At 49.2% G+C, this 25,875-nt stretch overlaps 1 protein-coding gene and 1 non-coding gene across 2 annotated transcripts in view; one reads left to right on the forward strand and one right to left on the reverse strand.

Annotated features, from left to right (window-relative positions):
- LOC117154058 (uncharacterized) overlaps positions 1–25,875 on the forward strand; it is a 65,532-nt gene continuing 39,657 nt past the window's right edge. The window contains exons 1-2 of the mRNA XM_033328699.2: positions 1–464; positions 3,118–3,547. Coding sequence (XP_033184590.1) covers positions 3,296–3,547 — 252 coding nt within the window. The 5' untranslated portion in view covers positions 1–464; positions 3,118–3,295. The remainder of the gene's footprint in view (positions 465–3,117; positions 3,548–25,875) is intronic.
- TRNAV-AAC (transfer RNA valine (anticodon AAC)) lies at positions 25,460–25,532 on the reverse strand. Its single transcript has one exon. It is a non-coding gene; the product is annotated as a tRNA-Val (tRNA).

Below are 25,875 nucleotides of genomic sequence, written 5' to 3' on the forward strand. Positions count from 1 at the left end.
TCGGGTTACGATCGATCGTACGCTTTGCCACCTTGTTTCCGTGTTTCCTTTCGTTCCACACGATTTCCACAAGATCAAAGCGGCTAGCGTGCCACCAAATCGCCTCCACACCGAACCAAAACGAACGATTTTTGTGATCGGTTTTCTGTGAAGTGCCATCGGCTGTGTTGCGCGCCATTCGTCGTTTCTACCATCGAGAGGTAAAAGTGTCGCTACGAGAGGCGGTACGATTCGGAGTTCGAGGACGATCTACGAGGATGAACGACCCCGTTAATACACAAACGATTCCTTAGACACGCGACAACGTATCTCGCCTCCGCAACGTCTCGTGACCTACTCCTCCGCTAGCTTTGCGGGCATCAGCCTCTTGGGAGTTTTGCTACCGATTACGGAACGTGCCCCTCCACGCTCTCTCAAGATCATCCCGTCACTTTGTCCACGGAACGTGAATCGCAATACCAAAGGTAAGTCGCTAAGACGCTTACTTCCGATCCCGATCGATGTTTCATATTTCTTTTTCCTTTTCCTTTTGGTTTTTTCTCTCTTTTATTTGTTACTCGGCTGAACACGCGTACATCTCAACGACCACGAAGAAGTACAACTTCCAAATAAATAGCAAATAGTCGACGCGTACTCAAAGATAGATCGATCCGTTCTATCGATCTCGTTCCGTTCGAACCGCAGCCGGTAAAATTAGGGACGCGATCAACGAACAACGTGGAACCGAACGGAAGAAAAGGCCCGCCGATTTAAAGATAAGATATCGAGCTTCGCGATGCAACGCAACGAGCAAATGTCGAAACGCGTTTGATCGGCGCACTTTACGCGGCACGACATAAAACGCAAATGTTACTTCGCGTTTGAGTCGGAGACGCACGATTAACCGCCGCGCTCGAAAGCAAGAGACGTTTCGTGCCTGTTTTACTCGCGATCATCTAGTTTCCACACGCCTATATTCCCTATTTACACGCGTCTATTCTTCATCCACATAATGGGAAAACAACGTCGAGTCGTAGATTAATGTTTCTCCGGTCGACCAAATTAAAGCGGATTCGAGGCTCGATTCATCCTAACGGATGTGTAGTTTGCGCGAAGCATGACGTACAGCCGGATGGAGAATCTCACGAGTAGAATGGGTTAGGAGAATCTCTGTCGTTGAAAATTAATTCAGGTTCGATTAGACGGCGAGCCGCGATCCAACGGGCAGTCCTTTTACCTGTTAAGAAGCTGCGATTTATTCCACCGATCGTTGAAAATGCAACGGATCGATGGAACGGAGAGACAAACCCTCTTCTTCCAGCGTGCAAAAACGTTTGGATCTAGCAGGAAATTACGATCGGTATAATTTTGATCGTACGTGTGTGTTAGGGGCGGAGGAGAGGAAAACGCACGGATAAAGATAGGATAAAGGAGAAAGAATGGGAGAAAGAATCGGAGAAAAGGGGAAATCTTGACGGAGAAGGCCGCTCTCACGGTGTTGCGGTTCGTTGGCGCGGCTTGATCGAAAGGGTATTTCCTCGGCATACAAGGGAAAAGTTCTTCCGGCAAGATAAACTGCTCTTCCCCCTCGGTGTTCTTCGCTGGAAACTTGGTCGGGCGCGGAAACTTTCGTGAAAGATTCACAAAAGATTTTTTTCCTCTGGATGTTGAAATATAATTCAGAGAAGGGCGGGTAAAGTTTCTACGGAGGAAATTTTAAGCCGTACATGTACACGGCCGTCGCACAGTGGCAATTTTCAAGGCATTGTCCGGAAAATTAATTATTGCTCGACAGCTTCTAAAGTAACGAAAACCAAAGTCGGCGAGAATTAGCTGCCGCTAGGTGTTCCGCGCGAATGGAATATCAAATGTAACCGCGCGCGTGCTCGCCGCCAGCAACACGGACACGATTAGCGCAACGAAATTCGCTAGCTGTAAAGTTTGGAAACAGGCATCGAAGAACGATATTTTTCCCCGAGAATAATAATATCGTCGTTCGCGTACGTTTTCGCGTTTCACCGTATTCGACGAGTATTCGCGGCTCCACCAGTCACCTTGAGTTTCTTTTCTCTTTTCGCGATTTACGCCGACGATCGACCCAGTGCTTGGTACCAAGAGGGAAAATCAGAGAACGCCAAAGATAGAGAAGGCTAGTGGCGCGAACGAGATAATTTTATGGAAAGGCAAAGACCGTTTTTTCGATGACGAAACGTTCTCGCGCGATTCACAGTTCCGGCTGGAACATCGGGTCGTCGAACGTTGCTACGATCGACTCGGTCGAACAACGAATGCATCGGTTTCGTTCTATCGATACGTCGATAATTAAAAATCCGACTGCCGAACTCAACGGAGAATAATTAGTCGGCGCGAAACGTTACCGCGTCTGTCGCGCGAACGAACCTTTTGTAGTCCCAGCCCCTTCCGGAAAGTAGGTCGAACTTTCGCGGACTTTCTCTCTTTCTCTTTCTCTTTGCCCGGCTCTTTCTCCCTCGCGCTGCATCGTTGTGCTGCATCGGTGGATCGATCCTGGAATTATTAGGTAATTACCGTGGTGCGCTGGGAATAATTTCAGAATCGATTAGAGAAGAGGAAGGGGGTGGGAAAGGGGGTGGCAACGTTAGGAGGATCGCTAGTGCGAACTTCCTCGGCTGAAATTAAATGCCCACTCGTTTTGCGTCGAACCGCCCAACCTCGATTCCATCTCGCTTCCGTTCAGCCGCCTGTTCTTAAGTCGCTACCGCGAACTCTCGACACGCGTAATTGGACGTTATCGACGACAGTTCTAGTCGCAAAAAAATACAAACTTCCGAGCAGATTTAAAAAGCTGATCGACTATAGTCTCGCGTCGCGCATACATATTCCTTTGCCTTTATTTTTAGACGAAATTCATTATACTTTCTTCGTAGCTACGAATCGACGAATCGCGGGATCAGAGAGACGATGTTTCTACGAGTCGAAATACGCGATTCAGCTCTCACTGTCAAAATCTTTGCTCGCATCACGATGATTTCCAGTCTGTCGAATCGTACCCGATTCGAAAGACACGCAGATAGCCGGTAGAGTTTGAAGGGCGCGCTTAAAGAATTTATGGTAGAAGGGAAATTAGGGAGGAAGCGAATACGGAATGAAATTTTCCAGGAATTCGACGCTCCGGCCGTTACTACGAGGATGAACCTGTACGAGACGCGTTTGCAGCCGTACTTTTCTTAACGTCTCCATCCTGAATCGTGTCACCGAGGGAGGGTACCATCCTGCGAGGTCAAAGCTCGAAGCGCGGATCGACGAACAGGGTGGAGGCGCGATAAACATAAAGAAAATGGGGGTGCCGGATGTAGAGCAGGCTAAGAGACGACTCCAGGATATTCTTAGGAAAGCGCAGAAGCTCGAGATCCCCCCGCAAGAAGTGATCTCGACGCGGACCGCCCAGAAGCTTCTTGCCAGAACGAGGAACGTCCTGGCATGGACGATCTGGATCACCGTTTTTGTCCTGCTGCTCAGCGGCGTGGTCTATGCCCGTTGGCCGACGAGACAAGAAGTCGAGACCATTAGGACTGTCCTTAGGCGAACGGTGAGTCACGCAAATTATTTTCACCCTTCTGATCGCACAGGCTTGTTCGTATCAGCAACTGCGATACGTTCCATAATTTTATACATTTTACGTCCTGGTAGCCGCAGTTAATCGATATATAGTACATATCGATATATAGTAAACCGTAACGTTCGACTCTTAAAAAATATCGTATCGTATTTGCACGCTGTTTTACGACGATGTCACCCGAGCGAGTGTTTGGCGTTTAGTCGAACGTTTCCTAGAATTTTTATCTTGTTTTAACGGCTCTAAAAAATTGTCGAGTTAGTAACGTCGGTACGTACAAGGTCCTTGTTACCGTGCAACTTTGGAGAATCGATAATCGTTATTTCGACAAAGTCTGGTTAAACGGAGCAATTATAAAATGCGCGTATTCGCGACGATTTGGAGTTTCGGTGGAGCCGAGTTTTTCCAATACGAAAGTAGCTTGTCGGAATGTTGCGTGTATCGAGGACAAGCGTAGGCGCATTGGAAACGAGAGATGAAATTGCATCGGAAAATGAATCGAATTGGTAAGCAATTGGTCCAAGTGAACTCGACGAGGTACGGCGACTCGCATCTAAAATAAAACGCTCGCCTCGACGAACGTGATCGTTGACATGTTCAGAAATAATAAAAAGAACCTCTCTGCCAATCGTCTCGCAATCGTACTCGTAAAATCGTTGGCTAGACGATCGAACGAGTGTCGCGAACGATGATCGCGCATAGATCGATCGATCGGTTTTTATCCCTGAATACCGGTTCGACGAGGATGGTTACTCGATAACGCTATTGTTTCTTGCTTTCTATTTGCGAATCGGAACTTTTCATACTGTCAACTTGGCTCGCGGGCCAACGCTAATCGGTTTCGATCTCGTCTAATAAACTACAACCGTGTTACGTTTTACGCGCGTTAGTTGCTTATCGCGGTCAGCTGTTAATTGGGCTAACTATGTCTTTAACGATCGTTGCGTCGTATCGATCGATCCAGAGAAAGCGTTATAAATATTTTTCAATAGCCACGTTAGTCAGATAGATCGGTTGTATCATCGGATCCATAAGCCTGATGGCTCTGTTTGCGATTTCGCTAGCAAATGTACGAGCGAGTGCGACGAATAAGCACAGGCCGTGTTATTAAGCGAACTTCAAAGTTCACAGGTTGTACCAGCTTGGAAATTAAAACGGAGCGAGTCCAGGGACTAATAAGCGCGCTTGGCGTCCGTCCAAAAACACGGAACAGCGGAGCTCGCTTTTTTCGCGACACCTTATACGCGGATTATTTCGTCAAGTTGATTGTCCCGTGGCGCGCTGGATTTGCAATTCCGTGCCGGAATACTCTGCCTAATAGCGTAACGTCGAATAACCCTCGCGCACCGTGGCTCGTGGGTCAACATCATTGACAGACAACGCCGTCGATGGAGTTGCTACCGAAACGCGTTTCCCCTGTTCTACCTGCTTGACATTCCACCTCCTGGTCCCGACGTCCTCTCGGATTCTTCGATTTCTCCCTCGACTTCTCTCGCGCGAATTCGCATTAAAAAGTTGGAAAGTTCTTTGTTTTATCGGAGAAGGTTCTCGTTTTACCGGAGAGCGTTCTCTTGCTTTATCGGACAACGTTTCCGTTACTCTAGCGAGTAGTCTGTCCTTTTTCAAATTGTTTGACACGCGTGACAACGTTTTTAGAGATCGAACGACGTTCTTCCATAGATGCTCGCTTAATCTAGATTCCAACTGCGACGGATAAACATCCAACTGCTGACGAATGAAAGTAAAAGATCGATCTACCTCGAGTTCCTGTGTTGCACGAATATCTTTGCTAATTCGCGTAAAAAAGAGTCAGCCGATGGCGATCGAAGAGCACCGATATCCAACACCCAATCGAGTACGCGTAACGTTGAGATCGAAATTCAATTTCTTCTTCGCTAACGGTGGCGAAGAAAAAGGTTCGTCACATCGTCGAATAATCGGTATAGCCGAGCCCAGGTTAGTAGCAATTATCGCAATTCGAAGATGTAAAGGCGAGCCGGTTACTCGTATTGGCGACACGTGGTTCGAATGCGATAGTAATCTTTTGTACGGATGGAAATGCTGTTGCGTTCTCGATGAAAGCGGTGTTGGTGTATTTCCACCGAAGGAAACGTTAATCGACGATGACGAAACGAAGGTTCCTTTTGCAGTGGCACGAGAAGCGATTTCGACGGATCAACCGTGCTACCATAAAAAACAATTTGCTCGGTCGATTTGTTTGAAAGCGTACTATAACGCAGTTACCGTTCCTATTTATTCGACATCGCTATGGATTATTAAACGCCTGGAGCGTCGAGGGACGAAAAACGTTTTGCGTTGTCACGGTAGTCCGCGATAGGATCGAATCGGCGAAACCTCTCGCTTTCCGCGTTTCATTTCATTTACTTTGGATCAAACAGGTGTCGTGTCGTGTCGTGGCTAATTTTTCGCCGAATCTAATCGCACGATCGAAAGACGATTTGCCACTCGGCGAATTAATTTATACGTATATGGTGACATCATCCGATACGGAGAAACGGAAACTTCGAAGCTTGTTCCGGAAAACGAAAATCGGCCGAGCGAACCAAGTGGAATCTTTAGGAGGTAATTGGCGAAAGAACGAGTTGCGAGATAAAAACCACGGGAATATTTTCGTCGAGGAACGATCGCCGTCACGACGGCGCTTCGAACGTCGTAACGACGCAGAAACTCTGTTACGTTAGCAGCGTGGTTGAAATTAACCGCGAAATTTCTCCCTTCCAAGTACCTTTGGCGAAGCATTTTTTAAACGCGTACGAAAGTGCGCGTTTAATTCGTTCGAATTAGACGCGGCAGAGACGCGAGGGAAATTCTCGCGGCTGATAGAAGAGGCGGGCAGGGGGGAGGCGGAGGGTGTGGCCGGTGGTCGGGCATTTTGCATTCGGTCGAGCCGAAAATTTACACGGAGCGAACATTATTCGTAAATTTGGCGAGCCGAGACGGGGGTTACTTCAAAAGTAGCTAACGAACCGGGTTCCGACTTACGGACGCTGCGGCTGCCTGCATGGTAATTGCGTTAACTTACTTAATTAGGATCCCGCTCGCTAATCAACTCGAAGTCTCTTTCGAAAGGTTGTTCAGCTTCCGCCCCATAGCTTGCCGCGTTACACCTTTATTTTCGGCAGACCTTTGAAAGGTTAATTTACCATGGTGTCATTTATCAGCCTCTTGTTCTCGCTATTCCGTGTTATTACGCGCTATACCGATATATGGTACGTACGTTGAAACTTTGTAATTTAAACGAATACCACCGGCTCTGGACAGCCTCTATTAATTCATTTTATACGACTCGTGATTCATCGTTATCCTTTCGTTTCTCCGACATTTGTTACGAAGCAGATACTTGTCTCGTGTCTGGTCTATCCGTTTCTTCCGACTCGCAACGATCGCGATCGAATATCTATCCGAGAGACCGGTAAGCCGAAAGCGACGTTCCCCGGGACGATGATATCTCGAGAGGAAATTTATGTTTTCGGTGGAAGAGTAATAACGTTACACACTGCCGTGTTGCAGTTTTCTCCAAGAATAATCTTCCTGTCTTGGAATTTCTTGCCAGCGTTTCGCCGATATCGTATCGTGTATATGTATTTTCCCGTTAAACCGTACGTAGCTGTTCCATGTGTTCCCGTTTCCCATTTTTTCCCTTACGATCATCGATCCGTCGTTGCGTTCCGTTATTTCGCTTCTTCCACTTTTACGCGTCTAACTTTCGAATTTTCTCCTCTTATCGATTCGTCTTCTATCACGTTCCAATGGGAATCGAATGGTTTCTATCGCAGAACCACGAGTATTCGAATTCCCGTTTGCAATCTGTCACTGCGTTGCGTATAGCGCGTAACCCGGCAAAAGCTGTTTTCTCGATATTCAACGCGAATAAGTCGGTAGATCGCATTTATTTAAATAGCGTAAATCTACGTGATCGTCGAAAGCTGAACGATCGGTCGCATGCGTCGCAACGTCAACGAAGCTTCGAATAATCGCGATCGGGAAAGATCGGCGGACGGAGCGTCTAGGACGGACACAAGGAGCGACAAAAATCTACGTACGTCTAATAAGAAGCGGTAGAGATGTCATTCGACCGCGACAGAGATCTCCGATCAATCGGTAAATTAATTCGCTTGTTTCCGGCCGTGCGCGGAACGTAGGTCTCATTATCCGCGAACGCGGATGCTAAATTAATTGTTGCTCGTTCTCGAGGAGTTTGGCCGTGAGGTAAATTCGTGTTTGCGAGTTCCAATCAGCCACTGTTCCGCGTATCGTTTTGTTTGTCGTCGCTCGCTCACGCCCGCCGAGGCAACGCTCCTACTCGGAACTCGAATCTACACGGAGTAGATTCGCCCCAGTTCTCGAAAGTATAATTTTCCGCGAGGAATCCGCTCGCTTTCTTTCGATTCTGCGGGGACAGAACGTAGTGGAACGGCTTTGAACGCGAGCTTTCAAAGACTCGTGTGCGCGACGACGACGGATCGCGCGTGCGGAATAAGCAGTTTTCCTAAAGTTTCATCGCGCCGTGTTTTTTCTGCCGCTTAGGAGCTACGCTGATATTCCTTTCGGCGCAACCGTCCACTCTCGAAATACTTTGGCGGCAATTGGATTACGTCGTGGAAGGACCAACTTTGCTTTTCGCGAAGCCGGAGCCAAACTATGGCGCGGTCTTCCGATTCGATTTTGCGTTAACGTTGAAATTAATAGAATTCGTTAAAAGCCGTTGAAAGCTTTTCGATATAGGACAACAAACCGGGCACCGTCGAGTTACGTCAGTATTATCGTCTTTGGGGAAGTTTTTACGGAAGAGAGAGGAGCCGATAAAAGCTCGAGTCGCGAACGATCCATCTGCTCGCCACCTCGAAATCGCTATCGATCATGCCGCTACGTAATTATTTTCCAACGTCGACGATTCCATCCATTCTCCTTTGGTTTCTTTTTTTCGAAATCTTCGCGTTCGGATTCAAACTAGCCCGTCACGAGTAAAACGCGGGTCGAGTTGTCGAGTAACTCGAAGCTAGCTGGAGAGGCTGCCAGCTCTCCAAGTGCTCAATTTTCATGGAAATGGCAGGGAAACAGCAGCATCCCCCTTCCCCTTTCGCATATTTTTCCTTCTTTTTGCCTTTTTCCGTCCTTTTTTTTTTTTTGGCTTTGCTTTCCCCTTCCTTCTCCCGTTGAAACGCGCGCGATGCGACGAATGCGATCGAATATCCACTCGGGCTGTCCCGCTTCCGTCCCCCGTCGTTTCTTCCGTTCGCTCGGCGAGTTTTCATTTGCTCGATTACCATGTGTTGTTTTGTCCGCGAAAAAAGCACAGTCCGAGGACAATTTTCAGGTGGAAAACAGAACGTTCCACGTGTTTTTATCGAAGAAACAGCCGTGTTCGGAGCGACGCGCACAAATACTCGCACAACTCGTCAAATCGCTGTTTTGCGCTTTACCAGTGTTTCGATCGATCTAGAATCTGGAGGGAAATTTCATTCGTGCGAGGAATCGAGTCGATTGGATTCGCGTTCGATCGAGTTGCCTCGAGTTCAGCGAACTTAGTCCAGACGAAAGAGGATGATACGATCACGCGTGTTACAGACTTATTAAGCATCCGCGATCTCTGTACGCGTTTTACTCTCCCACCAACGTTTTTCCTTTCGTCGCGTCAACGCTTCGCCTCCGTCGCATTTGTTCGATTTTCTTCGGTCGTGTATCACTCGAATGGAAAAACTGTCGCGCAACGGAAACGTTTTCTAAACGAGAAACGGAGAGTTGTTTCTTCGAGCGATCGAGTTAAACGGAGACGCGGCAAGAACGACGTCGATCGCGCTCGCTTTGTTGCCCGCGCGTCGAATTCCAACGACTAGTATCGATTCCAAGTCGTCGAACGTTTCGATCGAAGGATGGCTCCGGTTAAATGGAAAATTTAGCGACAATTAGCTCCGAACCTTTTTGCGAAAGAACTCTTTTATCTCATCGCCTCTGTTCCATCTATCCGACACGGATCTGTTAACCATGGTTGGCGGTATTGCGTTTACGTCACGCTTTGCACTTTAATCGAACTTTCTCGCGTGAACCAGAGTCATCTGAGAAGCAGATAAAAGCAGAACGAGCCGTTGTATTTTATATAACGTTATTTACTCGCGATCTCTCGGTTGATTTCGCTTTTTCTCCTTCTATAGAGCACTTTGAATAAGAGAAGTTTTTCCTGCACAGTGGCGAGATACGGGGAGACACAGCCAGGTTACGCAATCAGGTTTCTATTGTGTAAGGTCACGGACGAGACCCGTGATCGCGTAACGCTCGCTCGTAAATTTCCTGCAGGAACAGCTTCCTAGCAGAGAAAATCTCTGTCCTAAGAAAACGTTCCTCTAACCAGAGAGTACGATGGCAACGTTGCTGTCTCCTCGCGCGTTCGTTCCGGCCCACCCGCTTTATTATCCGGTGCGAACGTTTCTTTCGATTAGGTAATTCGGTTAACGACAGGCCTGTCGCGTGAATTTTCTTTTTCCATTCGCCGAACGTGCGGAATTTTTCCGCGTCGCGAAAATTCTTCATTTCGGAAAATCACGGAAAAAAAACCGGACGACCACCGATCTCCACCAAGGAATCGCTGCCGGCGACAAAAAAATTGCATCGCATGGAATCATTTTTGCCGGTGATCGCGCAGTTGTGCAGTTGCGCAGTTGCGCAACTGTCGCGACCGACCACGAGCGAAACATTTTTCAACGCGCTTCGTTAATTCTCGGATTTCACAAAGCTGTTTTGAACTCTGACCAACGCGCGAATGTACAACGAACGTGGCGGTGCTTTGTTCGCTTTCTTCTGCCCCTTTTCCCTTTCTTTTTTCCATCTTTTCATTCGCCGAATACGATGGGAACCAAAAATGGTCGACCGTCACGGAAAGAGAGGAAACGTTCCTACAGCGACCGCTCGTTTTTCATCGCTGCTCCCGCCGCGTTCATCGTCGCAAGATGTTATTCTTTCGTTTCGCCGCGTATTCCCGGTAATTGTTACATTTGCGTTGTGATAAATCGCAGCTGTCGCCAACTCCGGGCAACAACGGTGCCGCCCTAGGGATTTTATCTCTCGTGCAACGCGCACGAAAAATGTAAACGTTGCACGATGCTCGGCGAACGTTCTTCTTCCGCGCAGCTTCGTCTCGTCTAGTCCCGTTCCTTCGTTCGCTTCGATGCCGCGGCCAACGATCCAGCAAATCGAGGCGAATTCGAATTAACGGTCATCCGAGGACGCTGAAAATGACCACGACGTACGAATCGATTTCAAGAGGAGAGTTACTGGAGTCGCGATGTTGGGAACGAGGGAAGCGGAAAATTCCAAAGCAGTGGACAACGACAGCGCTTGGATCGGGAGGACGGCCAATTGTAAGGATGGAAAAAGAGGAGGAAGCGGTTAAAATATGGACGTTAAGGCGAAACTATCGTAAATCGTCGGGGAACGCGGTGGAGTCGAGTGGAGGCGGAGGAAGAAAAGACGGAGAAGAAGAGGCGAAAGAACATGCTCGCAGCAGTTTAGTTGATTCTCTGATCACGAATTCAATTCTCGCTCGAGTTTTTGCTCCTTCTCGCGTTACGTTTCAATTAAACGCGAAACGAAGCTGACTGTCCCGGGCGGAGCGTTGGCGTGGCGCGACTGGCGAAATTAGGTTTTCGCTGGAAGCGACGGTTTCGCGTCCCACCGATCGCGGTTATCGCGCCGAGCAATGCCGAGCGCCGCGTCACGTTTCTACGCGTCGAGTAGCATCTGCGATTATTTACGTCGCGTGACGTATCGCTGCAGAGAAAGCCCGTGCATTTGCCGCGAGTTCCGTGATTGCGCACAATGCGCACAATACGCCACGGACGCCGTTATCGCGTTGCAGTTTATAGTTGCTAGCGTTACCGTTGCTGGTTGCTAGTCGCCACGCGGCCCGTCCGACCACCGACCAACCGTCCGATCCTTTCTCCTTGCGCCGTTTAATTTTCTCCATTACCGGCCTCGCTTCTGGCATGCATCGCGATCGTCGCGCTCCACCCGCTCGTTCCCTTCTTTTCATTTTATCTGTATCAACGCGAATCTAATGGAAATCGAGTTTCTACACGGTCGACCTCGCCGGCTTATATTCGATGGCTTGACCGCGGAATCTCGAGCGGAAGGATCTTAAAGTCCAACGTTCCTATTAGATAGCTTTGTAATAGCAAAAAAAAGAAAAAAGGGTGGTATACGCTTGGTCTATCATATATTTAAGTTCGAGTTTTCTCGGAATAGTATAAGTTGTAAATTGAAGGTATAAACTAAGAATCGTAAGAGTGCTGGGAAAAGGGAAAGAGAGAGAGAGAGAGAGTGTGTGTGTGTAAGTAAGTAAGAGTGCATGCCTTGGTGACGAAAAGCTAAATGAGTAAAGAAGTGGGAGAAGGGTGCGAGAGTCGAGGGTCAGCATTTTTTGACCTGGGAAGACAGACGTTGTGAGCCGAGTGCGAGAACAAGACGTACGACGATATTGTAGTCAGTTTTTGCATCGGGTATTGCTTGTTAAAATAAAACTAAACTTCACTTCAAATAGAACAATCCTTTCTTGTCCTTACTCTGGACTATTTGAGATACTACAGCTCTTTTACCCCAATATATTCCTATTATACGAAACGTTTTGAAATTCGATTAGCATCGTCGCGCGACGCTCGTCTATCGTCGTTATACTGGACGAGTTTGAAACGAATTTGACAAATATACAGGGTAGTTGGTAACTGGTGGTACAAGCGGAAAGGGGGTGATTCTACGCGAAAAAACAAGTCAAAGATATAGAATAAAAATTTTTCGTTTGAGCTTTCCACTTGTACCACCAGTTACCAACCACCCTGTATATGGAAACTACAAGATATCCGATACAAGTATCAGCTATCCGTATACGTGTACGCATGTACGTATTAGATATGTGGCAGAGTGGCGTATTTTGCGACACTCTGTACGCGACAGCTCGACGAAGAATCTTAGAGCGGAATAGCCACATAGCGGGACAATTTTTGAGCGAACAAGCGACGTTTCATTCTGATTTTCCGCGTTTCGCGAAATTTCAGCGCTGCACCTCGTCGACCAAGCGCCGCTCGGCTAATTTTCTCATTAGGAAGTTCCCTTTGCATTTAAATAAGACACCGGTGCCTCTCTTCCAGTTCGAACGGAAAACGCGCGGGGCTACGTGTTTCGGGGAAATATTTATGCATGGCGGTGTGAATAGTTGCCCGTTTCAAGGAAAACTTGTAAATTTACGTCTACAATTTCGCCGGCTCGCGAAAATTAACGCGTACCGCGCGCCGAATTAGCTTTTTACTCGATTACGCCGGGAAACGTCGAATCTACGCCCCGAAGAAGAAATTCCGACGAACCTCGCGTGGAATAACGGATAACCGGGTAAACCTCTAAATCACCCTTTTAACCGGAATCTTGGCCAAGGAGCGGCCACCGGTTTCGCGAATTTCGTGCGTCGCGATTGAAATAGGTTAGCGAGCCCGGAGTTAGAGACAAGAGTCTAAGAGGAATACGACTGATTAACGGGGGCGAATAGCCAGAAATTTCAATTAGGACCGTCCAAGCTTTACCCGATTGTCGTTCAAACTGGCAAACTTTGCCACGTCGATAAAGTTCGTACGTTGGCTGAAACGATGGGCAAACGGTGAAAAGCTACACCGGCCAGCGTATTATTCATATACAGCCAGAACCGTTTTACCTGTGAATCGCAGACTGGTTTCTCGCGTAACTGGAAATCGGCCGATCGATCGATCGAGTCCGAGTCGATCGATCGAGATGACAAACGCTTTGGACGCCGATGTACGAACGACCGCAGTGTCGGGATGTACTTGGGCAGTTTGAAAAAGCGTCGAGGCGACAAAGCTTGCAAACGCGACCTCGAATTAATTACCGGTACGTCCAAGTTGACAGTTAGATGGGTCAAAGTTACCGAATATCGATGCAACCTATAAAGCAATCGTCGAATGGTTTTGCCGCGGTGCAACGATTGCAATTCATAGGTGTGCACCGGTATTGGATCGTTTAATGGACAGACGGCGCGAGCACGGGCAGGCCAGCGATTTTCGAACGAACGGCTAACCGCCGGAAACGAAAGAAATTGATAAACTTAACCGGCAGCCGTGTAACGCGGTGAAACGACCGCGAGGATGACGGGTCTCGGATCTCTGTCGAACGAACGTCGATGCTAGACCAGGTACGCAAAAATCGCCTACGTCGGATCATCGGTCGACGAAACGCTGCCTGTTTGCCAAGCCTACTCGTTCCGTTCGTTTGTTTCTGGTTTGCGGTGAAACATTCGGATAACCCTGATTACCGAGTCACTGGCAATCATTCCGAGCTGTTTGCTCGGCAGTTTTCCCCTCCGCGAATAGCTTCGCCAAACCGAATCGAGCCAAATGAAACCAAACTAAACCATCGTTGGTTGCCCCGGAAAAGGAGGTCAATGCGACACGAGCACGCCTATGAAATCGCACGACGTCGCCCCGTTTCCCATATCTCCCCCGTATCACCTCTAGGGTCTTTACAACGAACCCGTCAAGTTAGGCTATAGTTGGGCTGCTTTACGACACGGACGCGAGAATCCGTCGTTCTTCTTAATTTTTAATTTTTACCAATTTTCTACTTTTTACTATATTTTCTCGTCGAAGCCGGAGATCGAGAAATTACTTTGTTACTGTCATCGAATTCTACGTCTATCCTAGCTAGCCACTAGCTTTTCCTAAAACCTTTAACACGATATATCGGTATATCGATGATGGACACTGAATTTTCCCTCGGGGCTGACGCTCACTTTCGCCGTACTTGGAGGCGATTTGATGGGTAGATGCTCGTGAATTAAGAAACCGTCCGAGGGGATAAGACCGCCATCGTTTCGTCGATCGGATCAACGCGCGCGTTTCGATATTTCTTCCAAAGACGCCAACATTTTTTAACGAATTTAACGATGTCCGCTCCGCGTTAATTCGCAGCCAATGTCGCTTATTTTCCTCGACTAAATCGGAAAGCAGAGTGGTTTTTTTTAGAATGGAAGAAGCGATGTTAGAGGAGCTCGAGCGTCGAGCATCGTTTGAGAGGGACTCGCGCGGTTCTTTCCACCTGGTTAACTTTCGCCCCTCGTATCACGGCTTTTCGCTCGCCAAAACTTCACGCTCGTCTCCTTCGCTCTTTTTTTCTTGCCGGTTCTCGAATCGGTCGACTATCCCCTCGTAAAATCCTTCGCGCGAAATGCGTAAAACGACTGGAAAATGTCTGCTCGTATTGTTCGAACGTCGAACGGTTTTCGATACCTCCGCGTCTCGCGCTTACCTACTCTGCTTCGCACCGACTGTACCTGACACGGGCTGACCCACTGACGAAGTCCACTCCCGTCAATTACCAGCAGTTCTGCCTCCGTCCCTACTTTGGCCGATATACGCGCATCCTTACCACCAGACTGCGGATATCGATTCAAATTCGTATTTTTACAAAGTAAAAGAATCTTTACGTTCTTAAATTTCTCGCGAATACATAAAAATCCACCGAGTATTTATCACGAAACATTCGCCAATTTTCTTATCCAAATTTGGACGTAGATTTCTCAACTGTAATCGGTATTTGTGTGATCAACCGTATTGCGTTTTTCGGCCGAATAAATCTGCTGCTGCTCGTGGAACATTACTCGACCGAGAGCAGATTCGAAGGTGCGGGACATGGCCGCGTAAACACGGAGAACGCATTGTCGAGAAACTCGACGTAACGACGCTAAACTGCAATTTGTCGGAGCGCTTAATCGCGACTGCCTTCCACGTTCCAGCTTTTACGATCCGTTGCCAAAATTTTGCCAACTAAGGTGCAACGTCGAACGAAAGACGGACGTAACGCGATTAATTAGCGGACGTCGCGTACGAAATTGCACGGTACAGGTACGCACGGTTGCGCATTTGCGAACGTACGCGTGGTTATCGGTCACTATACCGTGTAATTTCGACACGAGTACGCTTCTGTTCCGTTTCGCGCATGCACCGACTCGTTAACTCACGGAGCATTCCTCCGCAACCGTCTTAATTGCTTCAAGATTCTTGCGCGGCGCGCAACTATGAAAGGAATCCACGATTCCGGAAGGACGCCAGAACGATAATCAGCTGTATATCCTTGGCGCTGCCACGACTCTCGCGATTTCAATTCTCGTATTCACCACGCGTTCGTAATTCATATTTCGTCTTCGAATTCGGATCGTCGATCCAAGTTCCCGACGTTCAAGTTGCGTTGCTTTCAAACCCGAATGTTACGCGTTTTATCGCGTGAACGAAGGATAAGTCGACGTTGGTGGAGACGTCGACGAGCGATTTTCATGCGGCAGGATCGCAAACCGCCACTTGGAACGCTCGAACGTTATTTTAAATACCGATTGACAGAGACAGGCGTGAGAGGGAATAGCGGGCCGATCAACAGGCTAAGTGGTAGGCAGGTTCGTAACGAGGCCGACCACGATCATGCATGTAAATTACACACGCGATTTCGCCGTCTTCTGGCGTGGTCTCAGAAAATGCCCCCTCCGATCCACGCTCCTGCCTTTTGTTCGCGAGCTCTCCGCGTTTTCCCACGATTCTACGGAGAGAGGGTGGCTTTTGCTTTTCGCCATCGGGTCGAAGACACGGCGAGACCGCGCGATTCCGTAAACCGCGCCGAGTTACGAGTTCGTCGCAACGGAAACGTTCGTTCCGTCGTAATCACAGATCGTATCTTAAACCATAGATTGGAATTTAAATCGCGGAGCTTACGCCGGCTCGAAAGCTTATCGGAAATACAAAGGAACGCGCGAGTTATGCGTTATAGCGTTGCGAGAGCCATTTCGGTAGCGCGTCTCCCCGGAGAAAATGGAGAGCACGAAGAACCAAGTGGAATGGAGTTTACGGGTGTTGGGCGATTTATGGTCACGCGTCGTACGTTCGCATACGCGTGTATCGCGTTTCCCGTAAAAACGAGGTTGACACGTTTCTCTTTCCCCTTTTTTATCGCGTCTCCTCGCTGCTCGCTACTAAATAATCCAGTTTAGTTACCGCCGTGGTATTTTTCTTTTCCGCGACCGTGACGCGCGATGTCCCTCGAAGCCACCTTCTGCCGCCGCTTCCGTAACCCGTGGCCCGCGAGTTCTTTCTCGAGGTCGCCGCAACAAATTACCTTGTCACGATAGAAAAGGTAATTTAAAGTCGCGATAATACGAAACGCACGAGCGATTACACGGTGGCAATTAGTTGGCTCACGGCAGCGGTAATCGACCGGCCGTTTGCCCTCACCGAGTCGATTAATTCGAGAAATAGCAAGATCGATCTCGTTTTCGCTTACTGGCATTCTTTCGGCTCGTTCGGCTGATATTTGTCTCCGGGGAAAGCGAAAACTGTACGGACGGTAACGCGCATGATAAACGACGAGTTAGACCTTTATGGGACACGGAGGGATTTACGCGGACGTTAGAGATGGATACGTCCGACTACGGTCGCATCGTTTCCTAGCGCGTTAATTCAACGCGCGTCCGCGAAGCCTTTGCGCCTATATTTACATTAACGTTTTACGTTTGCTCGATACGCTTCGATATAGATCGGGGGGTTATCTCTCGGTCGAACAGCTCCATCGATCGCGGCTACTCGAAACCATCCGTACAGCCGACCCAATGACGTTTTCAAGCGTCGAGCGTGACGATCGAGGCTCGGCAAATAATTTATCCCTGCTCGTTCGACGACACGATCGATTTACTTTTTCGCTTCTGGCGAGAGGAGATTGCGTTCGCGCGTGTATTCACATCGAAGTGAGAATCGAGGGGAGTTTGTCACGAATACGAACGAATTGGTCACGGGGGTGCAGCAGGCCTGACGAATACACCGTCGTCGACAAATAGTCCGCCACTCGACGATGGTAACTGCCGGACAGGAGCAACCGACGAGGCTGCGTACCTCGATTTCTCCGCGTTCTCTGCGACGTCGTACGACCGATATACGTCGGTTCGCGTATAGATACACTCGCCGGTAGCGGTAACGCCGACTCTCGGCTCTTCGCGATAGTCCGTATTTCGCCTTAGATGTATATATACACGCGTTAAGCGCCTTTACCACCGTAACGATAAAGGCTACTTAACATTTATTCGCGTTGCTTGTACCAAGCTTCTCCGACATCTCGTTATCGTGACGTTTGCACGGTAGTCACGATAAAATACAGCTCGGTAGAGAGATAACGATCCACGGGCCGTTTGGATGTTTGGATAAAATATGAGGATCGGATAGCGCGAAGTCGATGCAATTTAGGGGTATGGGTGCGTAGTTTGCCCGAGCAACGCCAGTCGAACACGCGCTTGTATATATGATAAACAACTGGAACGCGTGACGCACGCGAAATTCAAAATTCATTTAGCTCGTGAAGCGCGTCGGTATGTCGATACGCGAGGCGTGGAGTTTCTCGCGTGCATCGCTGCACATTTATGCAGAGCGTGCAACGAGACAAACTGAACTCCCTCGGTTGCCTGCCTCCCTGCCTCCCTACCTGCCTGCCTGCCTGCCTGCCTGCCTGCCACCCTGCCGTTGGCTACATGCCGTCACTATATATGAATACGTACCGACGTTCATTCGATTTCAGCCTCCTAAACGGGCAAGTCGCTTCGTACGCGCCCTTCCGACATTTATACGACCTAACAAGCTCCACTTCCGATACTTTCCTCTTTCAGCTTCTACCGATTGCGTTTTTATTCCGGCTCTTTTTTTTTGGCACAGTTCTAACACACCGTCGAGTATACGCTCGTCGCCTTATATTTCTCGCAAACGGACCACGAGGCACTCGTAAAGCGCGTAAATAACTTGCGACGGTAGAGTAGATGCGGAAAATGCGTGAAAATAGAAATATACCGAATACGGTTACGATTACGGTTCGTTCGAAGCGCGTTAACGTTCAAGATGTACGAGTTCGAGCATGGAAAGTACATCGAGTATGCGTGTTTCGTTGGCGAAGCATACTTTATCCGTACAAGGATATTCCATTTTGCCATTGATCAAAAAAATTACGAGAAATTTGTCGCCGTGTTTCAAGAGCGTTATTTTTCTACCTGAAGCGCGTAAGCAAAGACTCGACTCGACTTTTATAAAACGATTTGTCGCGCGAGTCGTCGACGGTGTAAGCAACGTCGCCGCTTAATCTTCTCTCTCGAGCGATTCGACGAAGCGAGCAACGTTTTGTTATAATCGCGTGGGAAACGGACGAGAAGCCCAGGGATTATTAAACGGCGACGCATTAGAGGCAGGCAAAGTGACCACGAGCACGCAACGGTCAAAGTAACGTTCGTTAGTGCTCGCACCTGTTCGCACACTATCGAGTCATTTTCATCGAAGCAACGACCAACTCGGAGCGATCGATCGTCGACAGGAAATTGTAGTTTCTTTTCTTTACCACGTGTCTGATGCGATAGTCTCGTCGAGAGGCGGATAAGGGGCTGCCGACATTGTCAGAGAATATGCTCCGCTTCGATTCAGATCGCGCTGTTTCACGATGATTCGCGAGTTTCGCGTACTTTGCTCGAAATCGACCGAGCTTTATCGAGGATCCGGATCAGAAGCGAAAGCACCGACCACGACGGCGAAAGAATCGATGGATCGTTCGATCTGCCAATGTGTGAACGCGATCATAAAACTTTGGATCGGTAGGCGTGGATTAGATATTTCGAGATTTGCGTGGATTTACGAGCGTCCGTCTGTGTGCGTATGCACGTACACAGCGCATGGTCGCGCGACGAATCGTCGCGCGATTGGTAACCAATTTAACCAGCACGAAATGGCAGAGCACTCGTGTCGGCTTTGATGCTATTGCGCCACTGGCTCGTTAGAAGTGGTTGCGGTCACGCGATAGTCGGACCATCTAAATCTCACGCCTTCTACGTTCCATCCTACGTTCGTACGTATTTTACGCGCGAAAGGATCGAGCTTGTAACGAGTGGAGCGCGGAGTTGCGAGACCGATCGAATCGAGGAGATTTTGTTCGATCGAACGTGAAACGCAAACTCGCGACGCATACGCCCGCTAGGTTAAGGAATGCCTTTGCGAGTAGACGTTTCGAATGCGACGATGCAAAGTCGCACGGTCGAACGGCGTCGTGAAAGCAAACGGTGTCGTGCAACGCTTTAACACAGGAGGATGCAATCAGTGTTTACCGACGGGCGTAAAAGCCGAGCGAAGCTTACCGTGGAAAAAGAACGAGCAGGCTGCTCGATCGGCTTTCATTCCGTGCGAGAAAACTTACCGTGGAATCTTTCCTTTTATCCGCCATTTATCTCGTTCATCCGAGTATACTCGCCATTCGCCATGCCAGCCAATCGAGTCTCGCGAATTTAACGCTCCTCGTCGTTACGAACGCGAGACTTTTTTTTCTTCTTTCGCAGGTTTTCGAATAGAAAACTCGCGGTTCGTTCGTTGCGCGAGACGCGGGCTTGCCCGATACAAAAACCGGAATCGTTCTTTCGTCGCGTACTCCGCGACACGTAATAAACGAATTTTCTCGCTCGCTCAGGAGGGTATTATTAAAACGATGTCCGTATTTTTCAACCTCTTGCGTAACACGGTCCAACCATTAAGTGGAAAATGTCTGGTTCGTAACCGAGTCTGTGACTCGGCTCGGAGGGGTCACCGTAAACTTTCCTCCACTTAGCAGCCGCTTCTCTACCAACTCTTTTTCCCTCACTTTTTGCGTCTCTTTCCTCCTTTGACAGTCGAAGGCTACCGTTCGCGCGTCTCAACGTCTCGCAGTCCTACGAAACACACCGTCTCGAACGATTAGAAGTCGCGTTAATGGACGACGTCGCTTGCGCGAAATTCAACGAAGAATCAAGACGGAACGATCAACGACGTCCTTTACGGAACTCGCTCGACCAGCGCCTCTTGCTTTTGTCGCCGTTTCGTTTTCCTTTTTTCGCCCGACGCGAAAACCGTTTGCAGGATACGCGACTCGCTTTATAACGCGTTAGGTTTATCGCGGGAGAAGTCGTTGCCTCGGAACAAAAACGTTTGTCCCAGTTTCGCCGTGGATACGACTGTACGCGTACATACGACGGCTGGAGGACCGCTAACGATTTCCTTCGCAAACTCACCGGATAGCCAGCTTTCCCGCGTATCTAGAGGACTGGAAGTTTCAGGAATTAAGCGGGGAAAGCTACCGTGCCTTTTATCCTTTAAAAGTCGTTAAAGCGAAACGGTTAGCAACGGATAAAATTTCATCGGCAAGAGGAAGAAAAAGAAAGTTAAGCGGAGCGATACAAACGCGAAGGATCGTTGTTTCCTGTTGGTCGTTGCGCTCGACGAATCCCAAAGGCAACGACGTCGCCTCGCTGGACCAACGAAACGTTGCAAACTGCCTAGAACAACCGTTCGAAAGCCAGATTAACATCGAGTTTCGACTTTTCGAAGACTGGCACGGTGCATTGGTCGCTGGTGCAGAAAGCCACATTTATCCATACTCTCGATATAGCCACTCGACGTTGATGGACGAGACGGTGATTGCGATTGAAAAAGTGCTTGGAAAATGGCTGGAACGCGCCATACGTCTCGCGCGGATCTTTTTTCCGCCCCGAGCGTCCGTTTTCATCGGCCGGACAAGAAGCTACCTACGGTCGCCAGCAAATTTCGCAGATTTCCTTTTCCTTTTCTATTTTTTTCTCTCCAGCTTCGTTCGACCAAACGCAAACACGTTTCGACGAGCGAGCACGAATAATCGCGCGGTCGAGACGTTCTCGATTTTCGACGCCTCTTTCGTCCGTTTTTTATTCTCCGGTCATTTTTGTAGTAACTGATGGTTTCTTAGAGTAAGGACAAGTGATGCTGGTAGAGTTTAAAGTTTATGGTATTTTAATGAGTGATATTCGATAACAAAAGGACAGACTACGATATCTTCGCACGCCGACTCACACTCCGTGTCCGTTCAACTCGCACTCTGCTTCTCGACTGACTCTCTGGCCGTTTTAGCACTCTATTGTCTTTTGCTAGGCCCACCGCACGCGTGTTCTACAGACGCTCGTAGCCAGGGTCACGTAGGTCTTTTCGGCGAAGCTATTTAGTTGAAGGACCCGGTAATGCATTGATGGAGCCGACAGCGCCTCGGCTCTCGCGACATTGTCTGTAGTTAGCTCGACGTTTCTTGGGCCCTTCTCCCCGATACTACATTTTCGAAGAAAATTCTACGCCGGAACGTTTAATTTCTGATCCGGATACGCGTTGCGCGTACTACGAACGGGAGAATCTTTTCGTCCATCGATTTTCCTTTCTCGCTCCGCTGCTACTCACGGCGAAACGTTATCTCGGTGTGCGACCTTTGGCCGCGTCCGTGCGTTTCCAGACACATTCGGCATTCGCGGTACCACTTTCAAAACATAATACGACGACGGCGTGTTAAGTACGCTTCGCTTTGCTTTTCCCCTTATCTCGTATTCGGAGACAGCGACGATGAAATTTCTATCTACGACTCCAAGCTGGGAATTCTCGAGAAAGGGAGGCCGGGAAAAATTTCGATCGAACAACCACAGATCGGCGAGGCTGGCGAGATTTTTAGGTTTCTCCGAGCGTCTTTGATTCTCGCCGACGCCGAGTTTTGTAAATGGCGAACGTTCTTTCGAAAGGCAAAAGAGGAAGAGAGAGAGAGAAAGGAGGAAAGTAGATCAGGCTAACGCGAGCCCTTCTTTTAACGAGTGGAACGCCGTTTTTCGACGTTATATCTTTTTCCAGCCTACCGTGGCAGATGAGAGCTTTCAGCCAAGTGGAAATTGCGATAGCGCGGATTTCGCGGTCGCTTTACCGTCCACCTTGCAACCGTCCCGACCTCGGGAAACCTACGAAAAGCGACATAGATCGGATCGCGATGGTAAAATGTGCCTCGGCTTTCTTCGTCTCGGAGAACGTCGTTTTCGAAGATCGATAAACGATGCAACGATAAACCGCAACCGATGCGATTGCTATTGCGATCGATCAGCGTTGCAAAGTTGCGATATAAAGTTTCGAAGCATCGACGAACCGTCATTTTTCTGCCTCGCGGCCACGTTCGAGGCTTTCCTCTCAAAATATGTAACGCAATTTTTCCTCTTTCCTCCGAGCGGATGAAAGGAGACTCGAGAAAGCTTCTTAACCTGAAACTGTTTTTCTTTGCTGATAAAACGTCGGTGATTTTTTCCGAAACTATATCTCTCGAATACCGCGAGAGATAGAGTTTCTATTTACGGTAAAAACGGCTGCTGGTATTATATCTATATCGAACAGACCGTCTAGCTAGCAGTCGTTTCCTCTGAAACGTCGAAATCCAAGCCAACGTGGAAATTTGCGTCGAAAGACGAGCGGAGTGGTTCTTAGTTGGCTGGTTCTCGCTGGAAATTTCGACGACTTTGCGCGAGGCGCGAAGTCGGACGGAGGTGTGCGCGCGAGAAGTAATCGCGGCAGGCAAAGCCACTCGAAAATATCGCGGCGAAAGAAAGCGAAGTAGGTAATTAAAGAAGAACCGGCGGATTCCTGGATGGGCGCTCTCGCGGTTGTAACGTTCGCTTGCCGTGACATTCGCGTTTCGTGGAGGAACGAGGCGCGGGAACGCGAACGAAAAGTACTCGAGCCCGATGGCGAACCCGTCGCTAGAACGTAACGCGCTCGAACGCCGGGAAAGGGAGAAAATCTTCGGCGAGTTCTCGACGCTTTGGCTTCCGTAGACGAGCCGGAAGACAAATATGCTCGAGGACGAGCTCGACGAACTCTTCGCAGAAGACGAGTCGCTTTAAATTCAAAAGTAACTATTTGCGCCCTCGCTTGTTTGCGCTTAAATTAATTTGCGTTAACGGCTCGAATTTGGCGGGTCAAGCGCTGCTTTTCGCTCTCCCGCTTTTACGCGGCCAAACGTTTTATCGCCATCTTCCTTCTCCATCGAACCGTTTACTAGCCGCTGTCCGCGTGGTGGACGCGCGATCGCGTACGGTAAGAGGCGGCGATTAAAATAGATTTACTCTTACTTACGATCGGCCAAGGCATTCCCCTCTCGGCTGGAACGGCGCCAGGTTTGGGTAGAAACAGCCGTTCCAGGTCGGACGAATTCCAGCGATCGGTCTTCGCCGTCCCCTTTAAATTACCTTAGCGCGTCGTCCTTCGTGGATCGCGCGCTTATCGCTCGTTCCCTATCTCCGGAATTAATCCGATCGGCTTCGGAAACTTTGCCGGGAAAAAGCGTTCGCAAGAAACGACGCAGACGGAGAATAGGAACGGGCCGCGCGACGCGTCGAACCTTCTCCTCTACCTCTTTCGTCGCGGAATCTTTCCGAGGGAAGCATCGTCCGCGCCTTTCGTTCCCCATGATTCGATATCGGGCTACGTGGCGAACGTTGGACCGTTCGCTTTCTTGTTTCCCGTTTCCGGACTCGGACGAGCAACCAATCTGGATCGGGCTTATCGATCTCGAGTGCCGTCTCGTTTCGTTTACGGGATAGCGATCGAATTCGCGAAACGATTTTTCACGACGAGGGGACGGGCGAACATCGGCCATAAGAGCGGATGATTAACGAAATCACTCGCGCGCGAAAGCGTCGATATCGAACGGTGTCAGCGCGACAATTTCGTTGCGCGAAAATATACCAGCGAACAATGAAGAAGAACGAGGGAGAGAGAGAGAGGGAGAGAGAGAGAACGAAAGAGACGGCCATGCCATGGATGAGGATCGAGGAGACAGGGCAGAGACGAGGGCGGAGAAAACAATGTCCAGTCTCTCTGTTGCCGCATAACGATTGCGTTAATTCGTTGGCTCGGCCGCGACTATCTAGAGAGGCAGAAACGAGCGTCGCGTGCAGCCTTCCTCTTATTCCGCAGCGGTGCATTGTGAACGGTGCACGAGCGACAAACGCGAGCACAACAAAAGCGTCGTTGCCGTCGGAGAGAAAGAGAGCCGACACAGCCGTGGAAAGAGGGTAGCGAGACTGTCGTGAGACTCGTAGCGGTGCCGCGAAATAAAAGAGAAGTCGCGAAAAACGAAGGACGGAGGTCGGAGGTCGGAAGACGCGACGAGGCTACTCCTATTCCCGGTAAAACGAGTACTAGAAGTTGCGAACACGAGATCTTTCCACCGCAACGCCCGTTCGCGGTTCGACAACGAACCCCACGCCTCTACCTGTTCTCTACTCGGTCGATTCTTCCCCGCAGATTTCTCTTCCACGATGCTCGGCGTCTATCGATACCGCTTACCAAACACGGATAACGCGCACTTTGGTGTCGCGGAGAAGCGACACGATCACCGCAATCTCGCTCGATTTTCAGCACGATCGAACCGCTATCGAACGATCTCTCGTAATCGAGCGGAGCGATCGCGACGCTCGAGCCTCCGAACCTGGATCAAAGTTTAACACCGGACCCGATAGCTGTCTCCCGTACTCCGCAGTGTCCGGTTTACGCGATCGTTACACCAAGGCTGCTGCATAATGTATGCGCTTCCGCGCGCCGCGATCGCTAATTCGCGCTTAATCGAGTAGCGTGCGTCGCTCGCGCGATTCTCTCGGCTCGCTGTTGCACGCCTCTCGTCGTCTCGTTTAAATTTTCTCGTTTTGCGATCGGAGAAGCGGTCGCTCGAATTCGTAATCGACTAGCGCGCGCGTGTAACGCGATAACGTCAGACGGATATCTTTATATCGAATTCAAGGAACACCGTCGTTTTAAAAATGTAAAAGGAAACTGGAAAATATAGGACGATGGCCGGCTCGGACTCCGCGCGTCAAGAGTATCGTTTGTTTATACATTTTACATTCGCGTCGGACGAACGAGAAATATCACCGTTATTCGCGAAACGCGAACACGCGGCGAACAACGATAGTAGAATTTAGCAACAACGGGGAAATATTTTGGAAAAAATAAATGTTTCCGCCCGGGATCGAACCGGGGACCTTCCGCGTGTTAGGCGGATGTGATAACCACTACACCACGGAAACTGGTTGAGAGCGGTAGAAATCTTTGCGAATCTCAGGTCGAATTTAACCCTTCCTAAACTTCCTTTCGTTGATCGTGGAACGTTGCTTTAACGAAGCGGATAATAAGAGCAAAACGCGCGCCTACGCTGTCTATCCGTGTAGGAGTCGCTGTACGAGTGGGTGTAAGCAGTAAATGCGGTCGCGGGGGTATTTTATGTCGCATGAAATTGAAATGTCACGGGCGTCGTTTCCGTATCTGATAACAAAGCGCAATAACACACACGACCGCGCAATAATGCGCACGCGTGTATGGCCCACCTACGTGCTTATCCGACACGCACGAGCCGGATAATATCTAATTTTG

The sequence above is a fragment of the Bombus vancouverensis genome, chromosome 3 (genome assembly GCF_051014615.1).
Source record: "Bombus vancouverensis nearcticus chromosome 3, iyBomVanc1_principal, whole genome shotgun sequence".
NCBI classification, from domain to species: Eukaryota; Metazoa; Arthropoda; class Insecta; order Hymenoptera; family Apidae; genus Bombus; species Bombus vancouverensis.